Below are 20832 nucleotides of genomic sequence, written 5' to 3' on the forward strand. Positions count from 1 at the left end.
AATCAGAAAGATGACTGAGAGGAAACAATTACTATATGAAGAAAATCATGCTATATTATAAATAATACAAAAACTAGGTACAGTATATTCACAGGTACAAATGAGCATACGCCATACATCAGTAACGTCAATGTATTTATAGTCATTAGGTATAAACTGCACTTCTCCTGTAGTGGTAATAGGATCCCATACTGTATACAGTATGTCCTGACAAGGATATGAATTCCAAACTTATACTATTCAAAGAATAACAAAATTTCTTATGTGAAGATAAAAACTAAACCAAATATAGTAGCTCTCAAAGGTGAGAAATATGTACAGTGTCAAATATCACACAAGTGAACATAATACATATTGTAAGAATAATAGTACAAGAAAACACAGGCACTAGGTATTTTATAACAGAGTGCAGGCACTATGTATGTTATAACTGTGTGCGGGCACTATGTATGTTATAACTGAGTGCAGGCACTAGGTATATTATAACTGAGTGCAGGCACTAGGTATGTTATAACTGAGTGCAGGTCCTAGTTATATTATAACTGAGTGCAGGCACTAGATATATTATAACTGAGTGCGGGCACTAGGTATGTTATAACTGAGTGCAGGCACTAGGTATATTATAGCTGAGTGCAGGCACTAGGTATGTTATAACTGAGTGCAGGCACTAGGTATATAATAACTGAGTGCAGGCACTAGGTATGTTATAACTGAGTGCAGGCACTAGGTATGTTATAACTGAGTGCACTAGGTATATTATAACTGAGTGCAGGCACTAGGTATGTTATTACTGGGTGCAATCACAAGGTCTGCCTCCTAGGCACAGATCCAGAAATGCAAAAGGTGGTGTTAAGTCTGTAATTAATGGAACACCTTAGTATTAACAAAATACAGTGTTATCAAGAAACAATCTGCAAATACTTACTGTAGATTAATAAAAAAAATGTCAGGAAAAAAAGTTTCAAGGACAGAATACATGGTACAGGGGGGAGGGGGGGGGGCAAACGTTTCCGAGCCTGATGGCTCTTCTGGCCCATTCCCACAAGTCTCATAAACTGGGGTGCGTTTGTCATATTATTACAAAGATGAAAGTAGAATCAAATTGCAAAGAAAAAAAACAAAGTCTGTGGTACACCTGTGTGTGCTCTTGTAGTATCAGCAACTGCTGTGCCTTGATGGTCCTCTGTCTCTGGACTTTAACATGTCTTCCAGAGCTAGGAAGGTGTCTCATATATACTACTTCACAAATAATACTGTATAATGGCTTGTACATTTTTTAAACAGACAATAAAAAGGAGGGGGAAATGACCTTACCACTTTTCCACCTGATTTTGTTTCAGAAACACTCATTGTAAACGTTTTGTTTCCTTTATCATAAGTGCAGTAATGTCGAGTCCATGCAAACCCAAGAGGCCCTAAATGAATAGAAAAAAATATTTATCTTTATTTACGTTTCTTTTTCATAACAGAAGGTCTGTGCATAAAAGTTTGCATATTTGAATAGAAAATTAGAATTCAACAGAGGTGTGTTGTGGGAGCAGACATGTGAATTTTCATCTTTTCTACGCCAGTGACCTCTATGGGAACAATGTTTATCCTTTGATTTAAAAAAAAAAACTTGTCTGCATTTATTGTAACTGTATGTTCTTGTAATAATCTTTTTCTGTTATCTAAGTACTGTATTTTCTATATATTAAAGCTGAACTTTAATAAGAAATGCGTGCGCTCTGAATTGTTCCAATGGGCTTAAACGTTGACTGGGACCTCAGTCACTTTCTATGATTTTTCATATTGATGTCAGTTATACACACCTTGTTTGAAAACAGTCCGGACTATCTATCCTTTAAAGTATTTAATCATCACCTATAACTTATCCAATATTGATGATTATTTCAATCAGTACAGTACATATATATATATATACTGTATATATTTACACTACTCATTGACAATTGTGAGTATATCCCAAAAAGGTAAATAAGGGTTTGGTAGTATAAAGTACTGTACTGATTGAAATAATCATCAATATTGGATAAGTTATAGGTGATTAAAGTTATTGATGATTACATTATACAAACATTACAAACATACACATGTTTTTTATATTAATTATCTGCTAAATACATTTGACCCATAAAATACAATTAATAAGAGGAAAAATTATATACTCTTTCCTTTTCTTTTTATACACATCTTTGTCTAAAATACAAATGTTTTTATATTGCTGATTGTTATTTTTCTCTTCAGTTTAAATGCACCTTTTCCATCAACAAAATATAATATGGCAAGTCAGATATAATATATGCCAGATCATTATAGATCTAGCTAGAAATCACTTATTATAAAGGATTTAGAATGGGATAATGTTCTTTTTCTATTTTGTAACTGTTTACAAATTGAGCCACTTATTAGGGATTTTTTATGTTATAGGGTTCTTTAGTTTTTAACTATAGGGATTAGTACTGTATATGTATTTTTCTTTTCCTTATTTTTAATATGCTTTCTTTGCTTGTACAGTAGCAGTTAGAGCACTGAGTATGTCTTGATAATAACGCCTTATCCCATAGACAACATAAGGATTTGATATTTATGTATCCTTTTTGCTGAGTTCACTTAGCAACTGTTGCAGTTATCTGTTTGAGTTATGGTTTATTTGATCAGCTTTATGCCTGGTTCCCAACAGGGAGAGTGTCGTAGACCCCTCCTATGGGAGGAGTTATTATGACCTGGCCAATGACATAATGGCTTCTCCCCTCACTGATGGACCAATCAACTGCCTGTTAAGAACACATCCTTGTTGGCGCGATTACTTAAAGACTGTACTTGTTTGTTGCTACTCACTCCTTGATAAAGTGCTGGGGAGCGCGAAACATGTTGGTGGTTTTTTGGTCCATGAGACTTGAATAAAATTAATTTTTTTTATGGGGGCCACGAGTGATTTTTGCCTGGATTAGTGCTCCGTTTTTCACATCGTGCTATTCCTTGGCTCTGAATGAACTGTTCGCAAGTTCTGTCTGTAGACTGTACAGGCATACCCCGGTTTAAGGACACTCACTTTAAGTACACTCGCGAGTAAGTACATATCGCTCAATAGGAAAACGCCAGCTCACACATGCGCCTGTCAGCACGTCCTGAACAGCAATACCGGCTCCCTACCTGTATCGAAGCTGTGCGCAAGCAGGGAGACTATAGAGCCTGTTACAAATGTGTTATTTACATCAGTTATGCACGTATATGAAGATTGCAGTACAGTACAGGCATCGATAAGTGGGGAAAAGGTAGTGCTTCACTTTAAGTACATTTTCGCTTTACCTACATGCTCCGGTCCCATTGCGTACGTTAATGCGGGGTATGCCTGTATAGTACATTTTCAGACACATTTTTCTATAAAAGATTTGTGTGTATTGTTTTTTCTCAATAAACAAGGAACATTAGACCCAAGGATAAAGAACGCTGTGACGTTCAAAACGCGTTGGAGGGGTCTCATGACACATTAAAGTACCCTTTTATTTATTTTTGACTCTGGGTCCTTCCTGCTCCATTTTTTTTGTGCGCTCCTACCAATTTTTTCACTTTTGATACCTATGATACCTATTTTGTGTGCGTTTATTTTTTGGTGATGGCGGCGGATTAGATTGCAACTGAGTAAGGAGTAAATATTAACTCATTTGAAGTACCTTGTGAAGGCGAAAGGTGGGTGACTTGGTTAGTTTAGCCGTGTATATTAACCCTGGTTGCATATATACGTCACGTGCTCACAAGTGTGCTGTTCGTGACAGATGGTATATTGGGACGGATTGACGGAAGATATTGTTCATTTGAAGGACCTTCGCAGAAGGTGAAAAGTGGATCAGCTAGATAGTGGTGTTGATTAACCCTCGTCCCATATACAGGTTCCGTGCTCACAGGGGGGGTGCCGTACGTGACAAATGCTATGCTTGACTAATTGCAATGGGCCGATAGATTTTTACATGGCCTGGAGACTATGATTATCTGCAGTGTGAACACTGGATGTTTTTTAGACACAGAACAAGCATGGTAAAAATATGTAAGATGTGTGGATGCATTGAAATGTTTTCTGCCTTTACTGTGGTCTGTACATTGGTAGATGTGCAGAGTGTCCCATTTTATTCACCATAACCTCATTGTGAATCTTACACGTAAGGCTAAGGCCCCAGTGCGCGTGGCGTGCATGCGACGGGGCGCCTGGTGGTGCTGGTTCCCGGCAGCAGCGCGACCTGGTGGACTCCAGGCAACGGGCAGGTGTAGCGGTGGCGCGGCCATGACATCATGCGCCTGGTTCGCCCTCATTGGCTGAGCTGCCGTCGTGACGTGGCCAGCGCTCCGTCGCCACAAGAAAAGACAAAATCCTTGTCTTTGCAAAATGTGGTCGCGCCTCACGCCGGGGCGCGCAGGCAGCTGCAGGGGACAGCCCCATAAAGGCTGTAACTTGTGTGCGCCGCGCACGCCGTCGCAGCTACGGCCACTGGGGACTTAGCCTAATATCCAACGTTCCCTTTCCTCTACAATACAACAGTACCAGTGAGTTTCATAATGAGAATGAAATGTAAAAAACATTTTAGTTTTTGAATCTAATACCTGCTGGTGACATTGTTCTTATTTAAACGACAACTCCATATTAACAAACTATGGAAAGGCGAATCCTTTAAGTCAGGGGTGCGCACACTTTCCCCCCCTGCGCCCCGCTGTCTGCTCTCCCTCCATGCTCGCGCTCCCCTCCTTAGCTTGTCTTGGGTGTCAAATGACACCGCGGGTTTATGTGACATCATTGCCATTGCATTTAATTTAAATGCCTTGGGGAAGAGCACAGGGCCTCTGCAACCACCGCGCCCAGCTTGGAAAATTTTGCACCCCCCCCTCTTGGGGCGCCCCCCGCTGTTTGTGCACCCCTGCTTTAAATATTGACCTACCTCTCCACTATACAGTAACTGTAATTTCTATGTAAAATTGGTTTGTAGCCTATACACTACAACAGAAAAATTGGTTGGTCTACTTAGGGACTTATTCATTAAGCCCTGAAGTGTGTGATAGGCAGAAAACTCCTGTCAAGTCAATAAGTTTGAAAAAGCCACTTCCAGAGACCTTATGTTTCACTGGCTAGCTTGGAGACACAACATATCATGCCATGCTCCAGATCTGACATAACACTGAATGGTAATGCTTGCGCAACATATCCCAACTTCTCATGACAAAAGAGCAGTGGTGCAGGTCGAATCTGTATAGGTCTAGCAGATATGATTTATGATACTGTCTTTTCTGTCTCACTTTCCCTGCAGGCTTTTTTTAATAGTGCTTATAGTTTATGATATGGTTCATGAAACTTACAGAGAGGATTTAAATTAATTTTTAATTGAAGAGTGTCTACAGCTGTTGCACAGAAAGCTTTCAAAAGCAGCAATGCATGCAATCGCGAACATCATGTAAGCAATTATCTCAAGCATAGAAAGTAGTAATTGTATCGCTTGTGGAATGTAAATGACACCTACCAAAATGTACTAAAAGTACAAGTATCCTTTGCAGTAAGATATGCTGTAGACTTGTAATAGTCATATTGCTCTAGAGCAGGAGGGGCCAACTCCAGTCCTCAGGGGCCACCAACAGGTCAGGTTTTCAGGTTATCCCTGTTTCAGCACAGGTGGCTCAATCAGTGACTCAGTCATAGACGGAGCCACTGATTGAGCCACCTGTGTTAAAGCAGGAATATCCTTAAAACCTGACCTGTTGGTGGCCCCTGAGGACTGGAGTTGGCCACTCTCACTCTAGATTGTTTTCAGACAGTGATAACCTTTAGTGCAGTAACATGAAGTGGCGTTATTCCTACTAGAGAAGAGATTGAGCGGGTTTACACTGTCCCCATACTGTATATAACATTTACAGTGTTTCCTCCCCCCCCCCAGCTTTCACCAATATTATTTTACCCTCGTTCTTTGTTCTGTAGAACGTGATATATGTTTACAGGCGGTCCTCGCTTATCCGACAGAATGCGTCCCACAAATCGCTATCGGTTACCGAACCGTCGGATTGCGGGTCCATGTTAATCAGCGGCGGTGACCATTGGATAAGCAGGTCCGACGTCGGCTAATGTGTCCGGCGGACTGCATTATGCGGCATCGGATAAGGCATCCGTTGGACACCGGGGCGTCGGTAAGCGAGGACTCACTGTACTATGTTGTGAAACTGTCTTGAAAATGCTAAATAAAAAGTAAAACTTTTTTTTAATGTTCTACAGTATGTTGGTAGTAAGCATCATTGCTAAAAATATTGGAACCTGTTGCATCTTTATCTGATATGAAAAGTTTTCACATACACTTAAAAAAAAAAAAGCAATTAAATAATAACATCATAAAGAATGCCCAGGAGAAACGTACAGTAGTGTGCTGTTAGAAAATATATACAAAACAGTTATCATACAGACGTAACTCACGTTATTTGATGTGGTAAATGAGCTTAAACATACAGGTATCGGGAATGCTGCAAAGCTAACTGGGCACAATTTACTTGCAGCTTTGTTTAAACTTGTACGGGCTCTAGGTAAACTAGAAGAAGTGAGGCGTTTGTACAGAAGACTATAACATCCACACAAGCAGGGGCAGAAATTACACACCTAACACCCAATGAAATCCTACCTGTAAAAAAACATTCTCCATTTTATTTGCTGCTTAGTTATATGGACTTAAAGTCCTTTGTGGAATTTTGCGCCTGTACTAGCATGATCAACAACTACGTATGTTTTATAAGAAACATATGATGTGTTATGGGGTTGATTGATAACCACCCACTAACAGTGCTTACGCTGCCCTATGGCGCATGAAGAGTGCTCTATTTTGCATTATACACTAGTACAGCTCCGCTGCATGTGGGGACTATACGCCTCCTCTCTGCAACACATTACAACTATATGTTGACACATGGAGGCTGTGAGCCCTTACACTCGGTAAGGTGGCTTATTATTACCACCCACTTACAGTGTATCTACAGTATGCAACTTTAGCCTTATTGTGAGGACATCTTGTACATTCATTTGTTACTTACCTAATGTGACTGGTACAATGACATCTGTCTATTAGGATTATATACACACAGTGAGACCAGTATATTTATCTAACAAGATTACATGCCCTTGTTCAGGGACTCCATATATTTTGGATAAGAGGTCATCTAGACTTGTTGCAATCATTTGCATTTCCCTTATCCATCCACTTTAATATATAGAGGATATTGCAGCCTAACCTGTGCTCAGCCGACCCTGTTTGTGTACCAAATGGTATCTCATATATATAGAGACCATTATACTGTATTTAGCATTGTGCATATGTATACAATAGTGGCTCAGCTCAGCCTTGGGATCACCACGACACTTTGAGGATTTTTAAATTAACTTTCCATTGTAAATACTTCATTTGTTTGTATATAATTTGATTAAATAAAGGTTAGTTTATTATTTTTGTCTGTTTAAACTGGTCCTTGGGATCAATTTGATCGCTGTCCAGATATTATCTGAGGGACTAATTAGGTCCATATATACTAAAATTCAAGTATAGAGTGCAATAATTGGGGTACTTTGGATCTTCGGATCAATTTCTTGTACTGTACATATTTTCAATTTTTTAAAGTAACCTTATAATATGATTAGCTCATTTTTACATTTTGCCTTAAATATATAATATGTTTATGTATTATTCACAATACTGAAAGAAGTGTCCATGTTGTACCGTATGTTTGAACATTTTGTAATCCAGTCAAGTATATGCTCCATTATTACATTAATGCTTTTGTGTTACATTTGCTTTCATACACTTTTGGCGCTATATAAATAAAAGACATACAATACAACACAATACAATATCACTCTAATAATAACAAAAGCCTGTGGGGGAAAACACAAGAAAAAAAATATATAGAAGAAAAATGTATTTATCACATTTATCACATATGACATATTTATCACATATGACATTCTCCCTACTCACTTAGTACTTGACTGTATTGTTATATTTTGATGCCGTGGTAAACAGAAACAAATTACAGAAATGTTCCCTTTACTTTCAGCACTATAAAGTGCACAGACATCCAATATAAATGTCAGGTGCTGTAGTTCCCCATACGTCTAACCTAGTGTCCTTACAAGTGGGATCTGCAGGGCATTGCACTGTGTTGCAGGCTGCACTATCAAGGTAACAGACCTTGTAGGCTTGGCTGCCTTGACTGTTTAATTAGAAAAACACACAATAAAACTGAACTGCACATACAATAAGTTAGTGGAAAATCTATACATCATCAATACTACGGTACAAAAGCAAGCACTTATTAACTGTTTCAGTGCTAGCGAGACCTGCAAAAAGCAATGCATTGCTGACCTCTGTTTTTGCTGGAGGTCAAAACATAGTTTTTTTTAAACTATACAGTAGCTCCAATATGTATTTAACACGTTAAGCTAGATACAGTCATATGAAACGACAGGAATTTACATGTACACTGTAGGGATACAAGCATAAAATGTAAAAGAAAGCTACAAATGTAAGTATACTGTAGGCAGAGAAGCTGTAAAAAAAAGCTGACATTTAATGACTATGCAAAGTGTTTGGGGACCAGACAATTGATGGTGTTATTTATTGTGACAGCGAAGAGGACATTGGAATGTTGCTTCTTTTATACGATATGAAGACTACATTTTCAGAGAGAGAGACAAAGGAGTAGACTGCAAAATATGGCTACATTTGAATGTCATCTGGATGTAGGTGATATCTCAAGCACAACATGTTAACAAGGTCAGGTTGTAATACTGTATCAAAGAAAAGGAGAAGAGGTTATAAAACCCTTAAACATTCTGGATGGTGGAATAGAGGATGAGGAAATAGTGATATAAGCATTGCTGAAATTGGAAAGGTGCAGAGCAGATGCAGGATAGAATAAAAAATGTGTAATTCCTCTCGGGGGAATATAAAAGTTAACTGTATTTCATCATTGAAAAAAATAAAAAGACTGCACAGTGCATTGCTTGACTTACGTTTCTCCTGAACATATAGATAGCCTTCCATTGTCCACTGACTTGGTGGTCTGTAATCTTGGTCTGCAGATTTCATTCTCTGCATTAACCGCTCCATCTCCTGCCGAGTGCTTTCAAAGTTATTCCTCGTCTAAGAAAGAAATGGTTTATCTGGTCACTGCAGAACTCAGCTTTTTTTTTATTGTAAGAAGCTTTGAGCAAAACATCAACAGTATCCATGCAAGGTGCCTGCATTGTCAGATAATTAGTTGTAGTAAAAAGAGAAAAAAGTCCCACTTATTTCATCCAAAACATACATTCATTTTTTTTTTTACATTTGCTTCCGCATTTCCAATTTCATCATTGTTTTTAACACGTTTCAATGTGAAAGCTTCCAGCAGTTTTCTATTTTGGAGATATTTAATGGTAAGATGGGGTCATTCAATATACCCTTAACAGGCCAAATAAACTATGATTGAAAAAACAAAACAAAAACATTCAATCAATGAACATATATAACCCTTCACCTTGCAATGGGGTTGCTGGCCCTTATGCAAGGGAAAAGTTCAAACAAAATATCAAAGATGGTAGTTAAAGAAGAGACACTCCATTAAGTCACGGATCAATCAATTAGCATTCAACCATTGTTAGAAGTTTGACCATTGTTATAGGTTTGACCATTGTTACAGGTTTGACCATTGATACAGGTGTGACCATTGTTACAGGTGTGACCATTGTTACAGGTTTGACCATTTTTACAGGTTGAACCATTGTTACATGTTGGACCATTGTTACAAGTTGAACCATTGTTACAAGTTGAACCATTGTTACAGGTTGCACCATTGTTACAGGTTGCACCATTGTTACAGGTTGCACCATTGTTACAGGTTGCACCATTGTTACAGATTGGCCTCTCGACCTCTCCAAGTATCCTGAGCAAAAGAATTTAGGCACCGGGCACTCTCTCACTTAGGGCTGATGAAGGACCAGGTTGGGACTGAAACATTGGCCATTAAGAAACATATTTTGAGCATGTATGTTAAGTACCTGCTGCCTCACCTAATTGGGTTTATATAAAATACCGACAGCATAAAAATGGAACATGCTGGGCTGCAACTGAGCAAATCTGCTGACACCTAAATGGGGAGTGCATTCATTAAGGTTCCTCTGGTATAGACACATATCATATCCCTGCAAGTCAGGCTAATAATGTCAAAATGTATTTGTAAAGACATATTTCATTCTGTAAAGTGCACTGTACTGTACATTTTCAGGTATATCGCGTGCAAAACAGCTAAATAATAACCAGTCCCTTTACACAGACCACGGCTTGGGTCTAAAAGCTATAACTGCATGCAGCATGATGCAGCAACATAAGGAGTACATGGGGTCTTGCAAGCTTCAAAGTTTATTTCAATGGTCAAATGTATTGTATAGTATTTAGGGGGCTGGTACAGTGCAAAACACTGCAAGGCATGTGATTGTCAAGAAGGGCATACACATAAACTGAATGACACCACAACACTTCCTAGAGTATGCCCTGTTCACTTACGTAATTATGTATTGTAACCATGTATTATTTGTCATCTTAACTCTATGCCCAGGATATACTTGAAAACGAGAGGTAACTCTCAATGTATTATTTCCTGTTAAAACAGTTTATAAATAAATAAATAAAATAAAGCTACACTACGATCTGATTCCACACAGGGAAACATTCTTTTGTCATGTTAAGTTGTGCTGAATGAGGCTCATGTGACAGGGGAGAATCCAAAACATGATGTAATAGACATGTGCCCTAAAACTTTGTGTGTAGGGTTCTGTGTAACATCGAGAACAAAAGAGTTCTGAAGCGGTGTCTTGCATCTAGCCCAGAATGTTCAGCACCGATAGATGTGACACCTGGCACGATGGATATTACGTGACACCTGGCACGATGGATATTACGTGACACCTGGCACGATGGATATTACGTGACACCTGGCACGATGGATATTACGTGACCGTGGAAATCCTCTCTAATTCGTAATATTTCTGCTCCCCAATTTGCAAGCTAGTACAAACTGAAAACATTGTGAAAAGTACTTTGATACGTTAATGCAACATGAAAATACACACGTTTTGGTCCATAAATTACCCAATACATACTGTAGACCTCAAAGTGTTTAAAATGCCTAATAATTTAAAACCAGCCATACCAATATGTGCGAAGCATGGTGTCTCCCTTTTTTTCTTCCAGTGCTCTTAACTTGGACTGTAATCAAATAATTGGGGTTCCAGGTAGTGGAAGAAGCAGATTGAAAAAGCAGTAGCAGTAGCACTGATTGCTACCTGAATCAAGTGTAATAACTTGTCATTTTCCTTTTCATTGCTGCAATAGCGGAGGAATTCCATTTCTGTATATTACACCTGCCACTGTGTTATCTTTCTGTAATTAACCAGCACTGGTTCAGAAACACACAGACCGCACAAATACGGTATGCTGACGATTGTATTGCCTTTCGACCCTCACAAATTACCCACTGGATCAAGGGTGGGAAATTCCAGTCCTCAAGGGCCACCGACAGGTCAGGTTTTCGGGATATCCCTGCTTCAGCACAGTTGGCTCAACCGGTGACTCAGTCGAAGACTGCATCGCCCGTGCTGAAGCAGGGATATCCTGTAAACCTGACTTGTTGGTGGCCCTTGAGGACAGGAGTTGCCCAATCCTGCACTAGATGTGTTGCGTGCCTGATCTATTTTCTACTTAGGCACATGTTTGTTTACTTAAGAGTGATTAAATTGTATCCTTTTGGATTCAAAACGAACAAATTGTTAGCTGCGGTTTATTACGCTACAAATCAATTATTCATGAAGCTGCCGTAATGAGAAGAGCTCAAGCTTACATTTTGCAAATTGAACTGCAGCTGCTCCTTGTACGGCGTAAATTCTCGCGCCAACTCGTATCCTTCATGGTAAAAGGTAAAGAGACCCTGGAGAAAAGCCAAAAGCTGCAAAGGTAAAAACCGAGAAAGCAATGAATATTAACAGCTAGAAATATCACAAAACATCGGCAGATTTATCACCGGCGAGGCCCGGCATGCAATTAAGGCGATATAACTCATTTTAAAGCAAAGCAGCTTCAAGGTTCAATTAAGGGGAAAAGGGAACGGTAAATATGGCTGCGACTAGAAGACAAGCTGCGAGCTATTTATCCCGCAGGAGAAGCTGCCTTTCATCCTCACATTCAATTGGAAGGAAAAACGGTGATTATATTTCAACAATTCAGCGCTCTGTAAATCCAAGAATAAATTATTTCAAGTGTTCATTGGGTTTTTTTCATCTTATAACTGTGAAAATTAATTGTCTCTATTGAAGAAAACAAATTACAACCTCCCGGGGGCCATGTTGTTTATTTGTAATTCATATTGGGGTTTACATTTTTAAAAAAATAAATAAAACAGAGCAGACTTTAAAGGGGCACATGTCAAAAAAAGAAATGAACGACTAATCAGTGTAATTGGCTTATTTAGAAAGTTTTACCTATTTGAGTCTTCATTAAAATGAATATGTTTCCCTTTTCTCTGGGTCTGCTAAATTCAAGCATATTAGCTGGTTATCTGTCTGACTAATGACGGCTTCAGACTGTAATTACCACACAAACAGTGGGAAAAACAAACTACTTCTAGTGTTAAGGGCAGGCAAAACGAGTGTGGCTTTTGCTCATCATGGAAAAGGTTTATAAATGAATTTTCTAATATCGTTGTTGTAGAGGCAAAACTCATTAAGTGCATTTTTGGAAGAAAAAAAAACCTCACTAAATGCACTTCCTGACTTGGAATTTCTTCATATATCTATTGAAAAACTCATTAAGTGCCTATTTAGTAAAGGTTCAGAATTCCCAAAACATAAATCTCATTAAGTATAATGTTGAAACAATGTCAAAAAGAACATTTATTTCCTCTGTTCTCAAAGAATGTAGTTAATTACTTTTACCCCGACGATATGATATATTGTGCCGGACTGGCACTTGAATGATTTTTGATGCCATGCCGGAATAAGTGCTGGGAGCAGGGTTGCCATCATTCCGAATTTGACCCGGAAACTGCAGATTTTGGCCGCGTATCTCCGGGCTACGGGTTTCCCTCTGAGATCTCTGGGCGCGGCATCATCGGCGGAGGTATCAGCATCTCCCCTTCAGGGTTCCATCATCTTGGCTCCGTGATGTCAAATGGAATCGCGTTGCCATGACAACGGGGCGTGATATCACGGCGGCACATTGCTATGACAACAGGATGTCACGTGAGGATGTCACGTGAGGCGCCCCGTTCTTGACACACCACGTGTGGCCGCGACATCACGTTGTCATGGCAACGCGGCACTATTTGACATCGCAAAGCCATGTTGCCTGGACCTTGCAGGAGGAGATGACGGGAGATGCCGCCACTGCCGGAGACGATTAGAAAAATAAATATATAAATAAAATAAATACAGTACAAAAAAAATTTTGAATTGCAAAAAGATAGCCTTCAATAGAAGGTGGCAACCCTGGTTGGGAGGTGGAGGATATGGTGTTTTATTCACAGATATGTTTCTTATCGAAAGAATCTCATTTTGACATTTTCTTTTAGCGACCTCCCAATGTTTGTTACATACAGTGGCACTAATTGTTTCCCCAACATTTTGATGATATAGATGTATTATTTACATTTGCTAGACAAGTCGGGTGCAGTAACTGTCCATAGAACTGTACAGAGATTTCTATTTCAGCAAATAAGTCACAATGTAAAATACGGACCCCATTTCTGAAATAAGCACTCTTGCTGCAATGATATCACTCATATATAACCCATCACCACAATCTGTATTCTGGATGTGTTTTTGAACCATATTGCCTACAAACAGCATACATGTATGTATGACATTTTCTCTTGATACATGATGCAGAAATGTCACTTTTTACCATCAAATGAACTTTTATTCCTGAAAACAGTCCGATCATTCCAACATTTTTCTGTGACGTGCCCTGCCCCACCGCAGAGGAGGATGCGCAGAAGGGGTATAGTAGGAGAGATGCACTTTTGCTTAATATTGTATTATTTTTTAATGCATTACTATAAAGAAACACATTTTTATGTGTACTGGGAAAACTGGAGTCTTGAGAGGCAAATCAAGCACAAAGAAGCAGAAGCAATACCCCTGCTGGAGAGAGAAATTCCGCCCTACAGTATAGTGGGAACTGGACGAGAGATACCGGTGAGGTGCAATCCACTAGGATGGTTCAAGGGATATGAAAGGGTTCAGCATAATAAAAAAAACTTCAACATTCAAAACCAAAAACTAAGGTAAACAAGACCTGGTGAGAACACAGTAGAAAAGTTATCAGTTGTGGTTCATTCTGATATCTCAAATACATGTGGGAGACTCATAGGTATAAAACAAATAGGAAGTGTTGTATGGCACCTTCACCTCACCTTCTTGTATTACTATAGAAGTCAGTTACACGCAAAGTAGTCCCAACCAGACAAAAAATATGTTATGGTGGGTAAAAAAAAAAAGTGACAAAAACCCTGCACCGTGCAGTGTCCAACAAATACAAATACCACTTGTGAGCGCATTCACATGTCTCAGACAGGTCTGCAACCCTGCTTCTCCCCATTATCTCTTAGCATACAGTGCTTCCATGGCAGCAAGGGATTCTGGGTAATGACATGCAAATGAGCATACACAATGAGTTACTCTTTACTTCTTATCAATTTTAACATGGAGTCCTATGAGCTTATGCCTGACGTATTACACAGGTTATCAGCACAGCCTGGGTTAGAGAAGTGGAGAGCCACTCACAGACAGCTCTTCAGCCTTTTGGTTCTCATCAGTGTGAGGATGTTGGTTACTGGCTTTGCTAATGTGGAGCTGGAAGTGGCTACAACCGGACAAAGTAGTGGAACTTAAAAGGGATGCCAAGGAAAACATATTTTACAGTCTATGACGTAAAATGGCATACTGTACATGTTATTTTGGTACAATTGCTGATTTATAGCAGTACACACAACACAGTTGTCTTACTTAAAACTGGTTTCAAAACTTCTATTAACGTCATATTTCTATTCCTCCTACAATGGTTTGATTATTTGTTATTCCATCTCTTGTCAAAAGTGCTCTCTGCTTATGTTGTGATTTTGCCCTATTTTTACATTTAAAATGGAGGATGCTTAGCATCAATTCAACTTTCTGTTTTATGGAAGAACGAAGGCTATTGATCTGGATATTATCTCACCAGCTCTCTCAAACGTCAAATAAGCCTTGTTGTGAGTCAATATAAAGCAAATGACTTTGCTAAAGTGGGAGACAATATTACAGAAGTTCAAAATCATGATTACAAGCCTTTCCTCGGATACAAATTGCTATTTGAGTTGGTCAATAAATACACAGTTGTTATGGTCCAAAACCTAAATATTTCCCCAAAGTCTTGAAATGCCCACTTCCTCTTCATCTAGTTCATGTGGTGTTCAATATTTGCTGCTTTCCTAGTATACTGGTTTTCATTAACCAGGCTGCATTCTTTAAAAAATAAAATAAATGACTATTATTTTATTTACTGCCTGCACACAAGTATAAAAAACGTGTAACATTAAGTAACCTGCAGTTGTGCTGAAAATGATTTATAAAAAAGAAGAGGGGAGGGAGGGAAATGTCTGCACAATTTCCCATGCACTGTGTATATACATCAAATCAGTGTTTCCTGCCCGTGTCCATAATAATGCATAGCAATACTACCAGAGTATAGCGGAATGGGGCTCGTCGCCGCTGCCATTTAGCTGCCGCCAACCTTTTCACCCAAAGGTCAGTGATTAGTGATAGCATTAGGGGTTTTAGGGTAACGGCTTAAGCCTTTTACATTAGGGTAAGATGTTCGGCAAGGTTAGGCATTTTAGAGTAAGGGGTCCGATTATGGGTTTAAGGGTAAGGGTTAAAGTTTAGCTTTATAGGGTAAGGAGTCGGATTACAGGGTTAGGGCAAGGGGTTAAGGTTATTGGGTTTTAGGGTAAGGGTGTTAAGGTTTTTAGGGTAAAGGTTAGTGTTAGCATTATGGGTTAAGGTTAGGGGTAAGGGACTAGGGTAAGGAGTTAAGGTTAGTGGCTTTTAGTGTAAGGAGTTAAGGTAAGGGGCTTTTAGGGTAAGGGGTAAAGGTTAGGGGGTTACCTTTGTGGCGAAACGGACAGAGGCTAAATACCACGGCAGCTGATCAGCAGAGGCGAGATGCCAGTGGTGAGATGTTCTAGATCGGAGGATAGTGTGTTTATATAGACATTTAATTGTGTTTGTAGAGATTTCATAGCTTTGCTATTGTTTTACACCATTTAAAACAGCAATGTCACCTATTCAATTTTAGATATGTTGTTAGAGAGATAATTTAAGTCTCTTTGTGCCAATTACAGTACAGTACTGGAAACATATTACCTCTGGAGAGGTAAAGTGCTGAGCCCAGGAAACAGCTGCTACATGGGGGGTTGCTGCTAACACACACATGAATAGTACCTGCATTCATCTAACATGGGGTTGACTGGGAGGCAGAGGCCCACTATTTTTCATTTATATTTGTTATTTATTAATAAAATGTTTTACCAGGAAGTAATACATTGAGTGTTACCTCTCGTTTTCAAGTATGTCCTGGGCATAGAGTTATGATGACTACAAATACATAGTTACATTAAGTGAACAGGGTTATACATTATATACAAGACATTGCATGCACAGTTCGAGATAATTCAAATTCAATATTCAGAGAAGATGTCTCCCCAATCAAAGGAATGGTACGGAGTTGTTCTCCAGCATGGGGAAGATACATTGTCTAAATTGTTTTAGATATTAGAATAAAATCTGTCACAAGTCTCTGGCGGTAAAAGGGTTACATAACCAAAGCAATGTCGCTAAAAATGGTTTTATTTGGTGATTGTGTACCTCAAAACATAATTCTCTGATTTCCCTGTTTCTCATAACACAAAGACAGAACTGGATTTGAGGCACTAGATGGCAGCAAAGTAAAGCATACACATATTTTCAGCGCTTTCTGTTTTGGTCTTTTGAGACAATATGAATGTACCACAAACAGTCAATCAAATAAAACACATGCTATGATTCCATGCAATTTTCCAAAACGAAAGATTATGGAGGAGTTTCTTAACCTACTGTACAAACCACAGTGACCCACTTTATTGAAAGGAGTGGCAATTGGGACAAGCCTGACACTCGAGGCAAATCTCACTTTACGTTTTTTGTGTAGTGACATAATATAAACTGACAGAGTTGTGTGAAACTGGTGGAAGCTGAAAGTACAGAATAATGGCAACGAGGCTATGAAATGGTCCTGCATATGAAAGTGAGCTAATTATGTACATGCATATAATATAACAGCTCCTTAGTAATGTATGTGTTATGATGAACCAGTTCAACAACACTGGAAGGATTGTACAAGTGCAAAACAAATACCATTTTGGCATAAACATACAATACATTATTAAATACAACTGTATGTACATATGCATAGTCCCTGATGACTTTCTGCAAATGTTTAATAGGTCTATTGACATTTAAGAAAGAAAGAGCTATTAGGAGCAAAATACTGCAGTCTTCTGTATCCGAGCTCATACATGAAATTGGTCTGTCTTTCACACTAGTGTATATCATTCTGCCCCCCATGTCACTAATTGTGGTGTATTACCACCATAGAGTAAACATATTAAGCAATTTCCATGTCTGTGTTAATTCAATGATTAATTATACCCACTGTTATGTCAATTTACATAAATGTGATCTGGTTTGTCTTAAAAGCACTGATATATTAATCAAAGTAAGACCTCATTTATATTTCCTAAGTAAAGGCCGTGGGATACCGCCTACTTAATAATTCCATGCAAAACATAGCCTGCAAAGTAAAACTCAACATCACTAGGATATGAACGTCTATAATACACCCGCCTTCAGAATGTCATGAACATGCTTAGCACAGATATTCTACCCATTAACTTATATTTTTGTGTCAGAAGTACTTTGCCCTTTTTAATATGTACAATATTTCCAGTCGATTGAGCCACCTGTGCTGAAGCAGGGATATTCTGAAAACCTCACCTGTTGGGGGGGGGGGGGGTTTGAGGACTGAAGTTGAGCACCCCTGGTTTATAGGACACAGAGATCTGAATAAGGAGCTCTGAGTTTTATGTGTCCTCCATTCTTTAGTGGACACCTGACATTTATGTTCTTTACCCCCAACACCTTAGTATTTCTCTCCACGGCAAAGTATTTTTTGCTGTTATTATTTAAGGGTAATCCATCTGCTGGCAATATTTTAAACATATCACGGTGATAATAACAACAGTATATTACTAAATCTGAAGAAATATGTCTAAATCCTAGTTTGGTGACCTTAGCAAAAATAAGAACAAGTAGGGAATATTTATACATGCTTGCAAACGTCTGCTTTGCCTTTAAAATGGTGCTTAGACGGCTCATTTAAAGGTGGTTCCTTTGTCATGAATGTTTGGAGAAGCTATTCACGGATTGTCACAGTTTTGTGGGGTGATTGTAGGAGGGGTTAGAGGAGGTGCTACATGAATAATAACCATCCTCACACTGATGAGACCCAAAATGTCCAAAAAGCTGTGTGTGAGTAGGGTTACTGGCCATGCACTTCTTTAACCCAGGCTATGCTGAAAAGCTGTGTGATACGACAGACATAAGCTTATAGGGCTAGGGTGATTAGATGTTCCAATTTAGCCGGAGCAGTCCCAGTTTTTAGGGCTCTGTCCCGACTTTTTCAGGTGCTGTCCCGGTTTTGTATCCCCCTGGTGAGAGCCGACTGCGAAGAGCGCTGCAAACCGCGCATGCGTGATCACCACTTGCTATTTGCCAGCTGGTCGTGCAAACGTCGTTCACACATGCGCAGCCGTCAAGTTCCGTTCGCGCATGCGCAAGAGTACCCGGCAAATGCTTGATCGCGCATGGGAGGTCGGCAAGAGCTCTTTGCGCATGCGCAGTCGGTGTTCGTCCATGCACAGTCGCCGTTTTTTGCCGGGACAAATATGGTCACCTTATATAGGGTTCCATGTTAAAATGTACATGAAGTAAAAGGTGACAGTGTGTGCTCATTTGCATGTAATCTCCCAGAATCCCTGGCTGCAGTGGAAGCACTGTATGCTAGGAGATAATGGGGAAAAGCAGGGTATGCAGACCTGTCTGAGACATATAATGTTCTCACAAGTGATATTTTGATTTGACGTACACTCTACGGCGGAGGGTATTTGTCACTTTTTTAAGTTATGTCATGTGTGGTGAATAATATAAGAATTAAATCTATCAGTGTTTTTATCTGTAATGAGCTTTGTTTTTCTTTGTGTTAATCAAGTCTTTCACGTCTCAGGTGGTGTTAACCTCTGTACCTAAGATATTAATATCCAATTTAAGACTCCTGATTAGCAACTTATGTTGCATTTGCTTCCACCTCAATTTGCTTGGAAGCTGGAGCTGCGTGGTCAAAATGGGCCCCAAAGTGTACATATTGACCTTGTAAAGCAGCATCGCCTTCAAATTCCTATATGTGATATTTAAATAAATCAGTTGTGTAGTATTAGATAAGTTCTGCATTTTACCCCTTACCCCACCCCCCCTCACACACACATATTCTTTATGCCCTTTTTACTACGTTTAAAAGTATGAAGCTTCCTTGGGTTGCTATAGCAACCATTTAGGAAGACACAGCACTTTCTCTTTTGAAACAGGCGGCCATATTAGGTGCCCTCTGAGGCAGGATCTTTGCCGATTGATCGCGGGAGAACTGATCGATCAGGCAGCTTAGATCATTTAAAGCAGCAGAGAGTAAACTGGGGATCGCGGCTCACTTACCTGGCTTCCGTGTCCACTCATCTCCATGGCAACGCGGCATCAAATGACGCCGCGGGGCCATGTGTTATGACGTCACATGACTACGTGGCATCATTTCACGCCCGTTGCCATGGAGACGCGGTGTCAAATGGCGCTGTGGGTCACGCGACGTCACATGACCCAGAGGCTCAGGGGGGTGCACGACACAGGGGGAGAGTAGGTAGCAGGGGTGCCGCGCAGGAAGTTTGCGCAGCCCTGATTTAAAGCAAGCAGCTGTTAATTTAAAAAAGAAAAAAACTACAAAACCAAGATCCAATGCCACATTACATTGATAGCTAGCCTCTGTTTGATAGCTACAGGTGCAGCAACGAGTATCCGAACACTTGCCTTTGAAAATCTGGGGCAATCTCCCAGTAATGCTGCAACATTTCTGTGACATTTCTGCAAACAGACTAATGGCCCATCGGATTAACACAGCGGGGGTCCCTGGCAGTCCAATTCAAACTGATCAGGGATCCCTGCTGTGTTAATCCGACGGGCCATTAGTCTTTCTGCAGAAATGTTGCAGTATTACTGGGAGATTGCCCCAGATTTTCCCAGGCAAGTGTTCGGATACTCGTTGCTGCATCAGTACATGTGTTGATGTGTGCTTACCACTAGGAGCTGCTACAAGTCTAATTTAGAACTGAGGGAATCTGATATCCATTATGTATTATATGGCATTGCTGAAACAAAAGAGAGGTGTTCTGCTGAAAAGTTATTTTTTATAAATGTCAGGGACACAATTAGGTGTTTTGGGTACAAGTTACATACTTCTGAAGTGATATCAGGAATAGTGGGGGGGGGGGGGGGGGGAATCAAAACAGACAAAAAGACTTCCAATATTCACAGGATAAAAGTAATAAAGAAAATACAATCACAGTACATCTAGGATAGCCTTTAAGCAAAACTGTGGAAGAGATGAATGA

The 20832-nt window shown here is 39.6% G+C and overlaps 1 protein-coding gene across 3 annotated transcripts in view; it reads right to left on the reverse strand.

Annotated features, from left to right (window-relative positions):
• The window catches only part of ARHGAP42 (Rho GTPase activating protein 42), a 407208-nt gene that overhangs the window by 58929 nt on the left and 327447 nt on the right, over positions 1-20832 (reverse strand). For all 3 annotated transcript variants that reach the window (XM_075592450.1, XM_075592448.1, XM_075592449.1), the window contains 3 exons: positions 11893-11997; positions 9029-9158; positions 1315-1415 (listed from right to left, as the gene is read on the reverse strand). In XM_075592450.1, coding sequence (XP_075448565.1) covers positions 1315-1415; positions 9029-9158; positions 11893-11997 — 336 coding nt within the window. The remainder of the gene's footprint in view (positions 1-1314; positions 1416-9028; positions 9159-11892; positions 11998-20832) is intronic.

Source organism: Ascaphus truei, chromosome 3, assembly GCF_040206685.1.
Source record: "Ascaphus truei isolate aAscTru1 chromosome 3, aAscTru1.hap1, whole genome shotgun sequence".
Lineage (NCBI taxonomy): Eukaryota > Metazoa > Chordata > Amphibia > Anura > Ascaphidae > Ascaphus > Ascaphus truei.